This window comes from Pleurodeles waltl, chromosome 3_1 (genome assembly GCF_031143425.1).
Source record: "Pleurodeles waltl isolate 20211129_DDA chromosome 3_1, aPleWal1.hap1.20221129, whole genome shotgun sequence".
Classification (NCBI taxonomy): Eukaryota; Metazoa; Chordata; class Amphibia; order Caudata; family Salamandridae; genus Pleurodeles; species Pleurodeles waltl.
In genome coordinates this window covers 1,304,218,184-1,304,235,996 of record NC_090440.1, presented here as the reverse complement: position 1 = coordinate 1,304,235,996, position 17,813 = coordinate 1,304,218,184, and the positions used below count along the sequence as shown (strand labels likewise).

The window sequence follows — 17,813 nt, the reverse complement described above, 5'->3', positions numbered from 1 at the left end:
GTTAAATTAGTCCAATCGAACATTAGGAGAGCTGTTTACCCCTGTGAAACTGTTTTTCTAATGTCAATTTTGCTGTACTGTGATAGTAACCTCAAATTTTACCTTTGCATTCTAGAAATAATTGTGTGGATTAGTGTTTAATAGTACAGTTGGTCTAAATAAAGTGTTATTGGGCCACATTTACTTTCACTGGCATGGCATAACTTGCACACTGTGACGAAAATTGAAAATCAGTTGACGCAACTGGTGGTTTATAATTGTATGGCATGTTAATGCACTAATTGCTTTTTTCTTTCCTAATAGCTGCGCAAAAAAGTCTTGAAAAAATTCCAAAAGATAATCAACAATTATGGTGTTGATGAATATATAACTGAAGGAGTTGATGTTCTGCAGCAAAAGGTTGGTATGTTCATGATGGGTTTCTGTTTTCAAACTGGTTTGCCCCCATAAGAAAAGGTCTGCAAGTATTTGTTTTTCTTCATCATTTTAATAAGTAATTAAGTAAAAGTAAATTCGCCAAGGATGAGACCTTCAAAGTTAGTCTTTCAGGTGGCATAATTTTTGTTTTACCCTTTTTGGTTACACTTGGGTGTAATGTGTTGGTCCTTGCATATACCGTTATAAGATGTTTGTCAACATTAATAAAAGGAAACCCAAACCGGGAGTTTGAAATAAAACAATACTGTGTTTTCAATTAGAAAAACAGTTGCAGGGAGCCACTTAATATAATCGACCATTGGTAATTGCAAGTAAAGGTGAGGGTGCATCTTCAGACTCGTGTAATATGCAGTGTGTACGGACCAGGGTTGGTTGCATGCAAATGCTTCCAAGTAATAAATTGAGGTCGCAGTTGAGTTGGATATGAGACGGTGTGAGGAAGCGAGTACACCCACTGTTCGGAAGTCTGCAATCGACCACTTCCGTTTGCAATACACAGATGAAAGGTGCTCGATAGGGTTATTTCCAAACGAGGGGATGGGGGATAAGCAATAAAACCACTACCGTGGAATTCTCCGTTTTTGGTTGGAGTACAGCAGAGAATTAGCTCTTGAATATAATCCCAATCTAATAAACCAATTTAAATACTTAATATAACAACGAAAAGGCTTCCATTTGACTACAGAAACCCTTACCACTCTTTCTATTGTCCAATCTAGTTTCAGTGTTGTGGCGCCCAGAATTCTTCGGACTGGACTTCAAGCCCCTTTACAATGTCTAGTGGTTCTATTCCATCCAGCTGTTGCAAGAATAATCAGATCACCTGCGACACCACAGTGAAGGAAAATGGAGACTTTTCAAACATATACACACAGGTTTGTCCGTGCCAGCTATGGCTAAATGCAGTTATATTACGCTTAAGATGTAGACAGCATATACTATGAATTTGTTCTGGTTTGTGTGGTCTGATTTAGGACTGGGTGCTAATGGACATCCCCTGAACCTTTTTTACAACTGTTGAACCAAACATTTTATTCTGGTGTGCTTATCCTTCATTTCAGCAAAGCTTCGAAATTTGAAACAAGAGCTAGGATACATGTTTGAAAGTTGTCATGTGAAATAATACTGAATATCAACTACACCAATTCCTGCGACAAGCAGCATGAATGAGATGTTTTAGAGCCTCAAGTGAATAATGAAATGGGTAAATCTGATTTGTGGAGGAAATGCTAAATCTGGCAAAGAATCTACCAGTGGAATTCAGCCGTCATAGTCCTAGCATCCTGGAGAAAATTCCACTGGTAGCTTTGTCACCTCTGCCCCTCTTAGTTGATGACTGTAAACGTGTGTATGGGTCACGTGCTCCATCTGAGTCATCCACCACAAGGAATACAGACAAGCACTGCAGCCTCCACACAATGTATATGATCAGAAGTGACCGAAGCTAGATGCAGGGTAGGGTGACGGACCCTTTGCTGTTACCCTCTCGTGTGTGGCTCACGTAACAGAAAAATGGCAGCGTTCTGTTCTGGCTGGCACCTTTGTTAACGTGTCCCGACCTAGCTAAAGCTTACACGGGGACTAGTTTTAGGCCAATGAACCTTTTGACCCTGATTGGGGTCTCCTTAAGGCGAGATTGCTAATTGGCATTTCAATCAATAGATCATTCACTTCCTTAGTATTCACAATAACTAATCGATTCGCCTTACCAATACCCTCCAATAAGACTGAAACACCATGACCTTTCAGCCAATAAATGATCACGCAAAGCAAATAAAGGTTAAGATATTTATTCCCTAATAGTTACAATTCTAAGGTCATGTTTATCAGTCTCAATATTAATAAGCACATCAAAAGCATTATAATATGGCAACTTGAATAAGACTTTATCAAAGCAAAAATGAGGAACATCAGAACAAAGCACAATGTCAACATGAATCAACTTTAGCAGAGTATCATTAGTACAGTTTTCAACAAAGCAAAGATTCAGTCATTTGTCTATTTGCACCCAATATTAGTGAATTCCTCAACTAACCTCTAATTAGCATCAGCATGTTGGGCTTCATGCAAAACAATTTAGCAACACAAATTTAGAAAACATCTAAATATGGTCTCTGTCAAAAGAGCAGTTGGTACCTAGAAAGAAAAGGCAAACAGACAATTACAATTTATCATCAGATAGTTACCCCTCCAAATGGGTAGGCAGACAGTATCAGTCTTTGTCCTCAGGACAGCAGTCGATTCGACATCAGCCAGGATAGAACAGAAAATCTCGGCAAGTTACAAAAAAAAAACTCTTCCCTCATAAGGAGGAGAAGTGCTTTTTAGGGCAAGGAAAGGATGAGGATGGTTCAGGGTATCAGAACAACAAAGTCTTAAGGCAGAATATCAGAGTAACAGCAAGGGTGTCCCTATAATGGCTGATTTCTCCTCATGCCACATTGTTATATTGAATCTTGTCGGACAAGTCTCTAATTTCCAATTGGGCAATATTTGGTGCATCGTTATCTCTGTCCAATAATCCGTTGATCACCTTATTAGAATTTTCACCTAAGACGGTTCTCATGCAGTTTATTGGTTCCTGTGATTGACGTCTTCAGCGGGTAGAATGTCAGTTAAGGAAAAGTTACACTTGTCGCTCCAGTCAGTAGTTCCATTCTCTTTATCAGTTTAGGCGACATTGTACCTGTTGTGAATTACACTGTTGCATTCAGCAAGAATGTCTCCTTGAGCAAGTCGGGTCCTGTAGGAGGCTGGACTGGCTTGTAGTGAGTACCAAGGGGTACTTACACCTTGCACCAGGCCCAGGTATCCCTTATTAGTGTATAGGGGTGTCTAGCAGCTTAGGCTGATAGAAAAGGTAGCTTAGCAGGGCAGCTTAGGCTGAACTAGGAGACGAGTGAAGCTCCTACAGTACCACTAGTGTCATATGCACAATATCATAAGAAAACACAATACACAGATATACTAAAAATAAAGGTACTTTATTTTTATGACAATGTGCCAAAAGTATCTCAGTGAGTACCCTCAGTATGAGGATAGCAAATATACACAAGATATATGTACACAATACCAAAATATGCAGTAATAGCAATAGAAAACAGTGCAAACAATGTATAGTCACAATAGAATGCAATGGGGGCACATAGGGATAGGGGCAACACAAACCATATACTCTAGAAGTGGAATGCGAACCACGAATGGACCCCAAACCTATGTGACCTTGTAGAGGGTTGCTGGGACTGTAAGAAAACCGTGAGGGTTAGAAAAATAGCCCACCCCAAGACCCTGAAAAGTGGGTGCAAAGTGCACCTAAGTTCTCCAAAGAGCACAGAAGTCGTGATAGCGGAATTCTGCAGGAAAGACCAACACCAGCAATGCAACAACAATGGATTTCCAGACGAGGGTACCTGTGGAACAAGGGGACCAATTCCAAAAGTCAAGATCAAGTCGGGAGTGGGTAAATGCCCAGGAAATGCCAGCTGTGGCTGCAAAGAAGCTGCCTCCGGATGGTAGAAGCTGAGGATTCTGCATGAACGACAAGGGCTAGAAACTTCCCCTTTGGAGGATGGATGTCCCACATCGTAAAGAGTCGTACAGAAGTGTTTTCCCGCAGAAAGACCGCAAACAAGCCTTGCTAGCTGCAAGGGTCGCGGTTAGGGTTTTTGGATGCTGCTGTGGCCCAGGAGGGACCAGGATGTCACCAATTGCGTGAGGGGACAGAGGGGGCGTCCAGCAAGACAAAGAGCCCACTCAGAAGCAAGCAGCACCCGCAGAAGGGCCGGAACAGGCACTACGAAGTGGAGTGAATCGGTGCTCACCCGAAGTTGCACAAGAGTCCCACGCCGCCGGAGGACAACTCAGGAGGTCGTGCAATGCAGGTTAGAGTGCCGGGGACCCAGGCTTGGCTGTACATGAAGGAAATCCTCGGTGAGTGCACAGGAGCTGGAGTAGCTTCAAAACACGCAGTTCCCAGCAATGCAGTCTAGCGTGGGGAGGCAAGGACTTACCTCCACCAAACTTGGACTGAAGAGTCACTGGACTGTGGGAGTCACTTGGACAGAGTTGCTGAGTTCAAGGGACCTCGCTCGTCGTGCTGAGGAGACCCAGAGGACCGGTGATGCAGTTCTTTGGTGCCTGCGGTTGCAGGGGGAAGATTCCGTCGACCCACTGGAGATTTCTTCAGAGCTTCTAGTGCAGAGAGGAGGTAGACTACCCCCACAGCATGCACCACCAGGAAAACAGTCGAGAAGGCGGCAGGATCAGCGTTACAATGTTGCAGTAGTCGTCTTTGCTACTTTGTTGCAGTTTTGCAGGCTTCCAGCGCGGTCAGCAGTCGATTCCTTGGCAGAAGGTGAAGAGAGATGCAGAGGAACTCTGATGAGCTCTTGCATTCGTTATCTAAGGAATTCCCCAAAGCAGAGACCCTAAATAGCCAGAAAAGGAGGTTTGGCTACCTAGGAGAGAGGATAGGCTAGCAACACCTGAAGGAGCCTATCAGTAGGAGTCTCTGACGTCACCTGCTGGCCCTGGTCACTCAGAGCAGTCCAGTGTGCCAGCAGCACCTCTGTTTCCAAGATGGCAGAGGTCTGGAGCACACTGGAGGAGCTCTGGGCACCTCCCAGGGGATTTGCAGGTCAGGGGAGTGGTCACTCCCTTTTCCTTTGTCCAGTTTCGCGCCAGAGCAGGGCTGAGGGATCCCTGAACCGATGTAGACTGGCTTATGCAGAGATGGGCACCATCTGTGCCCATCAAAGCATTTCCAGAGGCTGGGGGAGGCTACTCCTCCCCAGCCCTGACACCTTATTCCAAAGGGAGAGGGTGTAACACCCTCTCTCTGAGGAAGTCCTTTGTTCTGCCTTCCTGGACCAAGCCTGGCTGGACCCCAGGAGGGCAGAAACCTGTCTGAGGGGTTGGCAGCAGCAGCAGCAGCAGCTGCAGTGAAACCCCGGGAAAGGCAGTTTGGCAGTATCCGGGTCTGTGCTACAGACCCGGGGAATCATGGGATTGTGTCCCCAATACCAGGATGGCATTGGTGGGGCAATTCCATGATCTTAGACATGTTACATGGCCATATTCGGAGTTACCATTGTGAAGCTATACATAGGTAGTGACCTATGTATAGTGCACGCGTGTAATGGTGTCCCCGCACTCACAAAGTCCGGGGAATTGGCCCTGAACAATGTGGGGGCACCTTGGCTAGTACCAGGGTGCCCACACACTAAGTAACTTAGCACCCAACCTTTACCAGGTAAAGGTTAGACATATAGGTGACTTATAAGTTACTTAAGTGCAGTGTAAAATGGCTGTGAAATAACGTGGACGTTATTTCACTCAGGCTGCAGTGGCAGGCCTGTGTAAGAATTGTCAGAGCTCCCTATGGGTGGCAAAAGAAATGCTGCAGCCCATAGGGATCTCCTGGAACCCCAGTACTCTGGGTACCGCAGTACCATATACTAGGGAATTATAAGGGTGTTCCAGTATGCCAATGTAAATTGGTAAAATTGGTCACTAGCCTGTTAGTGGCAATTTGGAAAGAAATGAGAGAGCATAACCACTGAGGTTCTGATTAGCACAGCCTCAGTGAGACAGTCATAACACAGGTAACACATACAGGGCACACTTATGAGCACTGGGGCCCTGGCTGGCAGGGTCCCTGTGACACATACAACTAAAACAACATATATACAGTGAAATATGGGGGTAACATGCCAGGCAAGATGGTACTTTCCTACAGGTCCCATGAGAAAGAATTTACTACGGTTAGACACACATCTCTAGCTTCTTGAAAAGTACAGTTTCACGTCCTTCAGGAAGACAGCACATTGCACGTTAGAAAAACACAGTTAATATGAGACCAGGCCGCTAGGCCGAGACCCTTGTAACTAAGGCCTAGTGATTAATTTAGCAAACCTTAATACAAAATTAATAGTGCTAATGCAGAATCATACAGGAGTACATTGTTAATTCATTATTAATCAGTTTCATTAATCATTGTATACATTGGTGGCCACTCCCTGTGACCACATTTCAAACGTGTACATTACACTAAAACATTTTCTATGCAGCTTCATTATACATTATTTGCAAGCTTTCCATGTTAATAATGATTACAAAAATTACACTCCCAACACCTTCTGACAGGTTTCCTGTGTGAGCATTCCTTTGCTGGATGCCTGCCACTTCGCCTGCTTCAGCCAATGCAGACTTGTTTATACTGTTAACGTTTATTTTTTAAGTGAGATTTTATTTTTAGAGCAACTTTACATTGCTGTCACCTTCAGGTGTCTGCTCTTCATTTAAAACGCCTTAGACTCTAAATGAGCTATTTAATAAACCACTCCTTTAGTCCCCCAAGCCTTTAACCCTTTTAGCGATTAGTTACATTTGTATGTCTAGAGCTTCTATATCCACCCTGTAATTTTTAGAGGTATTTTAGTTGATCAATTTTTACTATTTTGCATTCCTTTGGCTTGGACCGCAAATGGATTTATTACTGTACATCATGGAAGTGTGCTATTTGAATCGAGCATCTGTTTTAGGACTTGGTCTTGATTGGCCTCACCAAATGGTCAAGAATATCATGGAGAGCCCCAACAGGGTTTGTGATAGCTCAAACTGCTGAGTAACCCTAACTTATTTCTCTCCTCTCCAATTACTTTCTCGCAATGTTTGAATGTTTGTACTTTAATATGACATGCTGGTGAACACTTCATGTTTCTGATCAGAGAATGTGCCTCTATTAAATAAATTTAAAAGAAAACTAATCTTAACCAGTGACTGCTATTAGTATAATCCTGTGGAAATCTATGCTGAACGGAAGCCATGCTTGTAATGTCCTTGAATAATGCATTGTACTCAGTGTAAGATTAAACGCTGACCAATGATATTTATCTTCCAGGGATGTGTTAGCAAGCTGAAGTTCTGGATTGTACAGCACGTTGGCTTTGTTGGACCAACTGGGATTGGCATTGGGATAGTGCAGGTACTAGAGTTAAATTGTTTAAACTAATTCCATTCTATTGTTAAATTTTGGTGCATAGAGTTGCAGGCGCTAGGTGGCTTTGGGATAGGATAGGTTCATCATTGACAAATACTGTTTACAGCAATGTCAATCTGCCCCAGTGGCTGCCTACCTAAATGATGGCTCGAAGATTGTTACATATTTTGTGTTCAGACTGTCCCTATGAGGCACTGTTAGTAATGATGCCTCTACTACTTACCTGTAATTTTCACCACTCCTCATAAGTCCTAGTCTTCTCAGTTGAGGCATTACACACTGAAATTTACTTCACCCAACAAACAGGATTTACCTACCCTAGACTTTTTTTTTATATATATATTTTTTTTGTAATCCAAATAAATCTACTCACAGCTTTTAGTGTTTCACACCATGGTCCTACAAATAGATATCAGTCTTAAGGTGTCCTCTATCAACAACCAACATTGGTGCCCTGATGGCCATCCCATCGAAAGGTGGGAATCAAGGACATGGATTAGGAAAACTTTGACTTGAGTAATGAAGATAACTGGTATGTAATTGGGGCAATACCTTCTCTTCTAGCTTTCTTGTTCCAGGCCATATGGAATAAGAATGTACCAAAACAGAACAAGACTAACCACACATAGTTGACAGAAATTGGAGACACTTCAGAAGTAAACACATGGTAACAAGAGACAGTTGACAGGTCAAAACCAATCTACTACATACAGTAGGACATGAATGTGTGTGGTGATGTCCCTGGGACCGCTTTGGTTACATCCTTTACGAAGATACTCCAGGAGGTGAGCAAACTTATGTCAAGTTATTCAGTCCCCCAGAGATGAGTGGTCCCTGAGTCATGGTATGTCAGAAAGTGACAATTGGACATAGTGATGCAAAGTTGTCATGGAGGGACAGTCACCCTTCGCAACATCAAAGTGTCAAACGTCATTTGGCAGAAAACAAATGGCCATGCCCAGTGGGTGCTCTCATTCTCTACAGCTATGAAAGAGTCCTGATAGAAGAGCAGCAACATTAGCACAATGTGGAAACGGCCACAATTACCACAGGAAAGACATTGGGCCTCGATCTGGAAACCGGCAAAGTGCACACTACAACAATTTGCCTAATTCTCACAGCAGATGCCTTGAGGAAACTACCACCAAAACCCCTCCTTGGCCGACCACTTGAAGGCTATAGATACCAAAGGATCAAAATAATTCCCCACAATCATGTGACCAAAGGCAAGTCCCAGAAGCCAACATGTCCTACTCCACAGGAACCCATCATAAAGCTATCAGGTATTCAGATAGGAGGGAAACAGGTGGCAAGCACTCTCTTTGATGATCATCAGGACTTGAAGAACAGCAGCCCTTGAGATAGTATGAGACGCGACGTGTCCAGATTGATGAGTCTGTCCTTCGATAACCTTACAGATGTGATGCACATTCACATGGACAAACTTCAGTATACCCTGGTGTTGGAAATGGCCCTTTCTGCAGGGTCATCCCCAAACGTTTTGCCTTCCTTCCTTTGCTGAATTTGTTTTTGTTGGCCTTAGGACTTTGTGCACTTTAGCACTGCTAAGCAGTTCTAAAATGCATGTGCTCTCTACTTAAAACACAGTGGAATTGGTGTATACCCAATTGACTTAAGTAAATTAAATAAGTCCCTAGTAAAGTGCACTACATATGCCCAGGGTCTGTAAATTAAATGTTACTGGTAGACCTGCAGTACTGATTTTGGCACCCATTTAAGTAGCCCTTTAAACATGTCTCAGGCTTGCCATTGCAGAGCCTGTGTGCATTTTTAAACTGCCATTTCAACCTGGCATAACCCTTTTGCCAGGCCCAAACTTTCCTTTTTAGTATGTCACACCTAAGGTAGGCCATAGACCGCCCAGAGGGCAGGGTGCAATGTATATAAAAAGTAGGACATGTTTTTCTAAGGTATAAAAGTACTGGTAGAGGAAAACTGTTACATTCAGTTTCCACTACTGCAGGGACAGCCTCTCCCATCAGATAACATTGGAGTTGCCTTAATATATTTTAAAGTATAGCTTCCAAATGGGAAGAAGTAACTGATCCATGTTTGGTGTTTCTGGAATCCTAAATTGAAATCCTAAATTATGGTGAAGTCAAATTTTAAATTACATTTCTGAAAATGACACTTTCAGAAGTTTGGCATTTTCTTGCTTTAGCCATTTGGTGACTGCAGCTAGTATCTGTCACGTGACTGGGTGCATTTGGCAGTTGGGCTTTGGGTATTCCTTCTAGATAACCACACCTAAACTCGTACTGTGTGTGGCTTAATGGATCATTACTGACAGGATGGGAGGGAAGAGCTGGACCCAGCCTCCCTTATATGTGAAAAGGTGGTATCCTGTTTCCCTGCAAAGGGTGCATACCCCCTTTAGTTGGTCTGGAGCCAGGACAGGGGAGGCAGGGCATCTTTGCACCTGAAAGGCATGCTTCTAGATGTTCTCCCCACTTCAAAGGCACAAATATGTATAAAGGGACCTCAGACACCACCACTTCAGTACACATCTGGAGCTTTGGATACTCTGCCAGGAAGGACTGCTGTACTGCTGAAGGATTGGGACTTGGGTGGAATGCACTCTGCTGGACTCCTGCTTTGCTGTTCTGGCCTGTTGCCTACTGGCCTCTTGCCTGGTAATAGGAAGGACCTCACCTGTATCTCTTCAGGTCACAGTGACTCCAAGGGCTAGTTGGCTGGCCCCCTGATCTGAAGTCTCGGGACATAAGACTTCCAAACACTCGGCTTCTGCACCTGGACTCTGTGAGTCTGTCCTGCCAAGTAGTGACACCCCAGCCCTGAACCTTTGGAAGTGGGCCTAGGGTACTTACCAGTGGAACAGATGCATCTTCTTGGCTGAGCAATGCTTTGCCTAGCAGAACTGACCATCTCCTCTGCTGAATGGCACATCCTTGAACAGAACCAAAGTATCGACACTACTGCATGGATTGTGCCCAGCGCAATAAACTTGCATCTCTGCCCAATCTCACATCTTTTGTTGGAGGCAACACTTACCTGAAACAGGCCCTCGTACCTCATCGACAGCAGCCTAGATGATAATGCTGCATATCGCAGATTGACTCATCAGAACTGACCCATTGCCTTATCTGCACAACACATCCCTTCGCATTGCAAGCTCTGTCAACTGGATCCTCGTTGTTGATGCAACAGGACCTCGCACCTTAGCCTTGACGCATCCCAGAGCTTACCCATTGCATCAGTTGCGCAACACATCTTTGACTTGGATCCACGCAATGCTCTGAAACCATTAATTAAGGTACTTTGTTCTGCTGGCTTAACTGTCTCCCTTTCGCTGGCCCATGCTCCATCATGGTTGGCCTGAATATTTTACTTTGTCCTTCCTCGGTTGGCACTTTCTACTTTTAGGCACTATTCTACAGTTTATAATTCATAATTCAAGTTCTGCTGATTGGATTGTTGTTGTTTTGTTTTTGTTTTATTAGGCTAAGTTCTATTCTTCTAATGTGGCGTTGGTGTGGTGTTTTCACTGTTAGTTTGACGTGTTGCAGAAATACTTTACGAGTTAATTTGGGGTTTGCATGTGCCTTAACTTGACAAGATTTTTTGTTGTTGCTTGACCAGGACTCACACCCCAGTCAAGCAATAACCCAATTCCTCACACCCTGGAATGAGGTACTCAAAGATGCCAAAATCATAGATGAACCTGGGTGCCAAACAAACAGTCTATAAAATCCCAAAGAACCCTGTGAACTCCTGCAAGGGGATATGAATTGGTACATGCAGATATTCAGGAGATCCAGGAAGGCAAGGCAGTTCCCAGGGTTGATGAGTGGGAGGAACAATTACAAAAACACCAACATTAAAGCTACTGATAAAGTTGAAAAACAGGATGAGGCAAACCCCCCTGCAAACTCCACCCCCAATGCTTCTGTACTACAGGACGGAGTAACCACCCTACCTGTGGTCTGCTGCAGGCACTAAAAATCCTGCAGCCTTGCCCACCATGCCAGAGGCATGGTCATGCAAATTGTGTCCGGCAGCCTCACCCCACCAGTGCAGAACCCAAGCATCTTTGACGGGTAAATGCCTTAAGTGGAAAAAGGCGAGGAGATGGCCTCCTCACCCTAATTTATAATTCATTGCAGAACAGAATACTCTTGCAAAAGGTTTTAGACTAATATTCCTCTTTGCACCTTTCAAACTCCCACACCATTTGCCAGCCTATCCAGTGGTAATGGGATTCTTAAGGTGCAAAGAGTGTTAACGCTGAATTTTTACTAATGAATATTCATCTATTCTGAGTGTTGAATTTGGATAGAAAAGGAGTCAACATAGAGAAATAATGCACACGTTTGAAATTATCCCTACTGGAGTGGCCACCAATATTCACAAAGTGTACTTATTAATAGCTTAATGTAAAATGTTGAGCTTATGTTTGGATTAATGTAGTAGTATGTCATATTAAAGGTTATGTTTTAGCCTTATAAATAATAGGCCTTAACTTAGCAAGGTCTTGGGCCTAGCTGCATGACCTCATGTCAAGCTGCATTTCTTATGAGATTTATAAAATGGCTGCTTAGAGAATTAAATTGTGATTATTTTTTTTTCCACTGCATTGACCAGATGCTCGTAGCTGAATTTTTTTCCCCTGAGAACTGCTTGCTAGTATATGCTATGCTAATTAGGGGTACATTGTATAACTTAGTATGTGTAAAGGTGACCTTCCCAGGAGAAGACAGTGGATGCACTGACTGGAGTATAAGCTGATACAATATTGATACCTGACAAGCCCAACGACGGCAACAGGCGAATAGGAGCTAATCATCGGCATGTGAAACGTGGACTAGTAAAATTCTTAGATTTGGGGTTCTACTTTCATGGGACTAAATGTACACTACAATTCTTTGACCAATAGCAATGTGGGAATTAGTTTTAGGGAATCTAACTTAGCCAGACTGCACTGAGAAGAGATGCGCCATTATTTTCTTGACCATCCTGAGAGGAGACTTGCTTAATTTTCATTGACTTAGTTGCGTAGAAGCAATGCTCTATATGTCTATTCTTGAGACATTTCTTTCCTGAACTTAAATGCTGAATTCTGATGCCTTGCTGACCGCACTGATGTCCAATTGACAGAGGCTGTCACAGCTTGCTGAACCATATCGAGGCAAGGTATAAGACGATGTTACTGATTGTTATGGCTATTTGCTTTTGTCCCTAGGTACCAACTGCTAATTTTGATAGGGCCATAGCTAGATGTTTTTCCAATTTGTGTTGACTAAATTGTTTTGCATGAAGTCCAAACATGCTATTCTAATCTGAAGCTTCGTTAGGGTACTTACTGATAATGCTCGCTGCATGTAATAACAGTTGATGTCTTTTCTTTGCTGAATATAAATGTGTGCCATTTCTTTTGTGTAGTTATTCTTGCTATTGATTTGTACTGTAACCTTAGAATGTGTGGTGGTCCAGGCTTTGATTAAATTGTGGTTCTTTAGGAGATTTAGGAAGGCAGTATTTCTGTAAACTTACCATTTGATTTTGAGACTAGGGGCCAGATGTAGCAAAGGTTTTTTCCCATTCTGTGTCAATGGGAAAATGTGTTTGTACATATGGCCCTAAGTTACGTGATGTTAGCATTGTTAATATAGGGAAATAAACATTCTAGCTTTTACATAAAGGTGTGGTTATTCATGACAAAGGTCATGGTGTGTGGCAATTAATGACTCTTATGATTGTCGATGTTGTTGATTTGTATTGGTATGGGTCTCCTGATGGGAACTACTCTAAGCACTCTCCAGATTCATCGACCTGTAAAAGTGTCCCCTGATTAATGAATGCCAATTAACCAAATAAGTTCTGATGCGCTAACGAGAGATAGAGGGAGTAGTACTGTACTGGGGAATGTAACTGCTTCCCAGGACACGCTGCATGTAAAATAGTTTTAAGTAAAAGGTCTCTGAGGTGTACGGATAGAAAAGAGAAATGAGCAACCTGGAGCTGCTTTATAGATATTGCCCCAGGAGAACAGGGGTTTGCACCTGCTTCTTCCATCCCCCAAAGGCACTTAGAAGTGCAACCCCTTCTATAATGTGCTCTGGCACACATTAGGCACCTGTGCCATTATATTGAGCCATTCTCTCATTTACATGGGACCTGGCCTCCTGCAAATGGGGGAACCTTTCGACCCGTGATTTATTACAGAAGCTGGCACAGAGGCAAATAATTTGACGATATGGATAACAGAGCAAAGCAGATGTTTTGCACCTTGGGGATTCTCAATGACTTGATACAAAACCCTAGCTTTGCTGTTGTCTGTTACTCAGAGCACCTCAGTTAAAATATCTCCATTAATGGCTACCCAGCTATAATTTTACATATTGAGGTATACAATACAGTAGGGGCATGGCATTGTTGCATGTGGTGACCTCACAACTAGAAACGCTTGTGCCCTAATAAGGCTTATTTAAGCCTTTTTAGTAAATACTCATAACGTCTCCTCCTTTTCAAAGTATTAGAAAATGATGTGGACAAAATTAATTTACCTTTAAGGTGATCTGTTTTATTTTTATTCCTTCAGATATTTGGAATCATTGGCGGCTGTTGTCTAGTAAAGTTACTGAAAGGAAATTATACTGTCATGTGACCTCAGACATCAACTTATAAATTACTGCGACGGGATCCAGCGTTGTGCTGCCTACAGCAAACAAATATTTACCTTATCGGTATCGCTGTAATATTTAACATCTCTGGAAGGCTCATGTTAATTTGCGAACTCGAGAGAAATAAAAGCAGTAAAATAAGAGCAAAAGTTCTCGTGTAGGTATTTAACTCAAATGCAGTTTGGTTCTATGCACGTGAAACCTTAATACGAGGTAAGCCTGGATAACGGAGGTGAATGTTGAAGCAAAACAATGTTTCAATATTTTCGTTATTAGTAAATTAACTAGTGGCATCTATTTGTGACACGCAAAAGTCCAGTGATTCGCTTATTTTGTGCTGGGAAATGTGGGTGAAAAGCCATTAAAGGTCTGCCAAGACAATCCTGCACAGCAGAACAAATTTGTGAAAATCTGCCGATCCCACACAGAATGCAGAATGTCTTGACTGGCAGATTCGAATTGCTTAATGAAATAATTTGCCCACCTTTGCTCTGAGCACCACAGGTGTGTAGAGGTAGCATCTGTTCCCTCCGATTCGCATTGGACTGCCTTCTTTCCCGGAAGACTCAAGTCATCAACAAGTGAGCTGCGCGAACTTTCTGTGGCTGCCTTTCTCAAACACCTTTATTTGTGTCATGTTGTACCACCCTTTGAGGCCCCGGACTATGTAAAAAAAAAAAAACGCTTATGGCCCTAAATTTCGCGCATAACCGCTTCAACAACTCTCCAATGAATAACCACGGTATCGGATATGAAAAGAAGCAAAGTAGCAATACTACTTGAGTTTTTTTTTTCTTTTTTACTGTTTACGAGCACATAAACATTGGTTCTAACGATCTACCGATGATTACTGCCTCTGATGTGGACCAGTCTGTACCAGAACCCATGGTTCAGACGATTGAATCCTTGTAGTTCGGAGACTGCATCTCAGTCCTTTCAAGCTCGACAGTGCAAGCCCATACAATCAGGAAGCCTTATATATGTAGCGGTTATAGTGGCTCTAAGCATAAATACATTTTTCAACTTAAAAACTTAAAAATCCATAAAAAAATTCAGTAACTGGTTCAAAGCCTGCCAATGTAGTTAAAATACGTAACTGCCGAAAACTGTGACAGGTGTATTTAACTAATGCATTCGAAAAAAAGAAAATATTTGTGAAGTCATATTACTATTAAGTTGGGTAAAAGGCTCTTGTTTAATCGCCACATATCTGTGCCTAATAATCACGTTGCACATCATATTGTGTTAGTATTTGAGTAGCGCTCAGACTACCCTGGAGGCGCCAAATCACTTCTTGCCAGATGGCTAGCACGCACATCAGTTCGTTTTGCTTGAACAGAAAAGTTAGGTTGTAAAATCTTGCTTAAGTGCCATATGTTTTTGTGCTGTGCAGGAGTACTGAAGGGTTCTCTTATCGGGTTGTGGTGAACCTGTTTTTACTCTTAAACGGCGTGTGGTGGCCCGAAGAGGTCTCAGATAGTTGCGTGCACTTACATACGCACCGTTGTGCTTCCTTAGTAGAATATTGGTTGATTGGATGACGTATGTCGGACGAGACCTTTTGGTGTGGTGCCCGAGGTCAGAAGTGGAACTCCTGTTGTGGTACAATTGTAGCCACTTTTATTGTGGAGTGATGCCAAGACAAAGTGAGAGTTAATCGCTTATGCACATACCCTATGTCATACTGTTTGTGATTATTAATGTTATCGTCTGGTCTGACACCAGTTTGGCAATTTGGCACTAAGTCGGGAGACGACCGGGTGCTATCTGTTAGGGCAGAGCTCGGCCTATACCGCCTTCCTTCCGGAATTCAAAGTGGTCCAATATTTCATATCTTTCCTTCCAATGAATTTCAGAGTTTGGTTGCCTGATTAGAGGAAGAAGTGTGACATGCGTGAAACCTATTTATTTCTTCCCCAAAGCATGCCTTGGGAGATCAGGAGAGGTGTAGTTCCTAGACCGACTTTGGTGCTCCCCACAGGACTCCACTCAATTTAATAAGTCAAAGCTGACAATTTCAAATCACAAATGTGTAGAACACATTTGGTCCCACAAGAATAACAGCCATGAAGTTTTAAACATAAATGTTTTATTTTTAGAATTGCAGGCATATAGGAGTTAATTCAGTAGAATCAAAATCAATTAGTCAATGAAGCAGAGTGAAAAGCTCAGTTAAATTCCAGAACTAGTCAAGAAATCAGTAACTATCAGATCAACAAAATAAAGGAAATAAGATGAAAAAGCAATCCACCATAGATTCGCCCTTTAAAATGAGTGGAAAGGGGCACTCTCCACAGCAAGAAACCCCTTTTTAGAGGGTTTTAAACAAAGGAGTTTGTGTATTCACTACAGTAGTTAGTTATCCATCTGTTCTCAACTGTTGGAAATGGCATTTTCTGCAGGTTCACCCCAAAACCTTTGCCTTCCTCCTCCCCTTTTTGCTGAATTCATTGTTGTTGGCTTTAGGACTCTGGGCAGTTTACCAATGCTAACCAGTGCTAAAGTGCATGCACTCTTTCCCTAAAATATGGTAACATTGGCTTACCCAAAATTGGCATATTTAATTTACTTTTAAATCCCTAGTAAAGTGCACTACATGTGGCCAGGGCCTGTAACATAAATGCTACTAGTGGGCCTGCAGCACTGATTGTGCCACCCACTTAAGTAGCCCTTTACACATGTCTCAGGCCTGCCACAGCAGATCCTCTATGTGCTGTTTCACTGCCATTCGACTTGTCATTTAAAGCCTCTTACCAAGCCTTAATTTAGCTCCAGTATGTATTTTCCTCACTGCAAAGCAATAATCTCAGCAAAAGGGCTATATCAAGTGCTGCCTTCTTTTCTTTTGAAGGCCACAACGATTGGGTGGGGAGACTTGGGATGCCAGTCTTGAGTGCAAATTGTTAATGTGTGTATCACTGAAGTATCACTTGAATAAAAGATGGTCTGGTGCTATGAATTAACCAGTGGACAAAGTAGAATGACTTGAAGGAGCATCTGCAGATGAATAACCAATGCTGTACTTATAAGACTGTGAGTTCTTGTAGGCATGGGTGTAGTCATTGTCTGCCTGCTCTATTCTTTGTAATTGCCATAACTGGCTGAGTGATGTTTCCGAGGTGAATTCTGATTTATTCTGCGTCTGACTGTATTAGGGAGATGATGACTTGGACCATTTGTGGAAATCCTTTGAGGGGAATATGCATCACAAGAGTCACAGGGGAAGAAGGTGTTTCTGGAAACAGTCTTCACTTGCAGTAAAAGGTTAGATTAGCTGATCCTTTCTGTCATTGACCGGGGTGGCTCCTCCATTACAGCTGAGTAGTGCTGTCCCACTTAAATGCCCCAGATATTAAAAGTAAAATGGTAAGGAAGTTAATTCATTGTCATTTTTTTCATCAACCCGCCCAGAACCGAGTGTTAGGATGGGGAGGGGCTTGCTGAATGGCAGCATTGGTGGGCTGCCTGTGCAATAGTTTATAGTGAGCATGTCACTTTGGCTGGCCTTCTTGCGATGGCCAGCCTGACAGGTGCACTATAATCCACTCAACCCAACTGTCCTAGACTGCTGGTTTAAGAGCCTGCACAGCCCTCGATTCTCCTCGAGACCAAAGAGAGGCTGCTCCCTCCAATCCTGGTGCTGCGCCCATGCTGGTTAACAGCATGAGAGCAGCACCAGGATTGGTTAAGTGAGTGTTAGACCTGACATGCTT

The 17,813-nt window shown here is 42.8% G+C and overlaps 1 protein-coding gene across 1 annotated transcript in view; it reads left to right on the top strand.

Moving 5' to 3' along the window:
• The window catches only part of LOC138283574 (CD63 antigen-like), a 45,773-nt gene extending 31,560 nt beyond the window's left edge, over positions 1 to 14,213 (top strand). Inside the window, exons 4-7 of the mRNA XM_069221512.1 lie at positions 304 to 399; positions 1,158 to 1,313; positions 7,340 to 7,423; positions 14,019 to 14,213. Of these exons, the coding sequence (XP_069077613.1) occupies positions 304 to 399; positions 1,158 to 1,313; positions 7,340 to 7,423; positions 14,019 to 14,084 (402 nt within the window). The 3' untranslated portion in view covers positions 14,085 to 14,213. The remainder of the gene's footprint in view (positions 1 to 303; positions 400 to 1,157; positions 1,314 to 7,339; positions 7,424 to 14,018) is intronic.
• Positions 14,214 to 17,813: the final 3,600 nt, after the last annotated feature.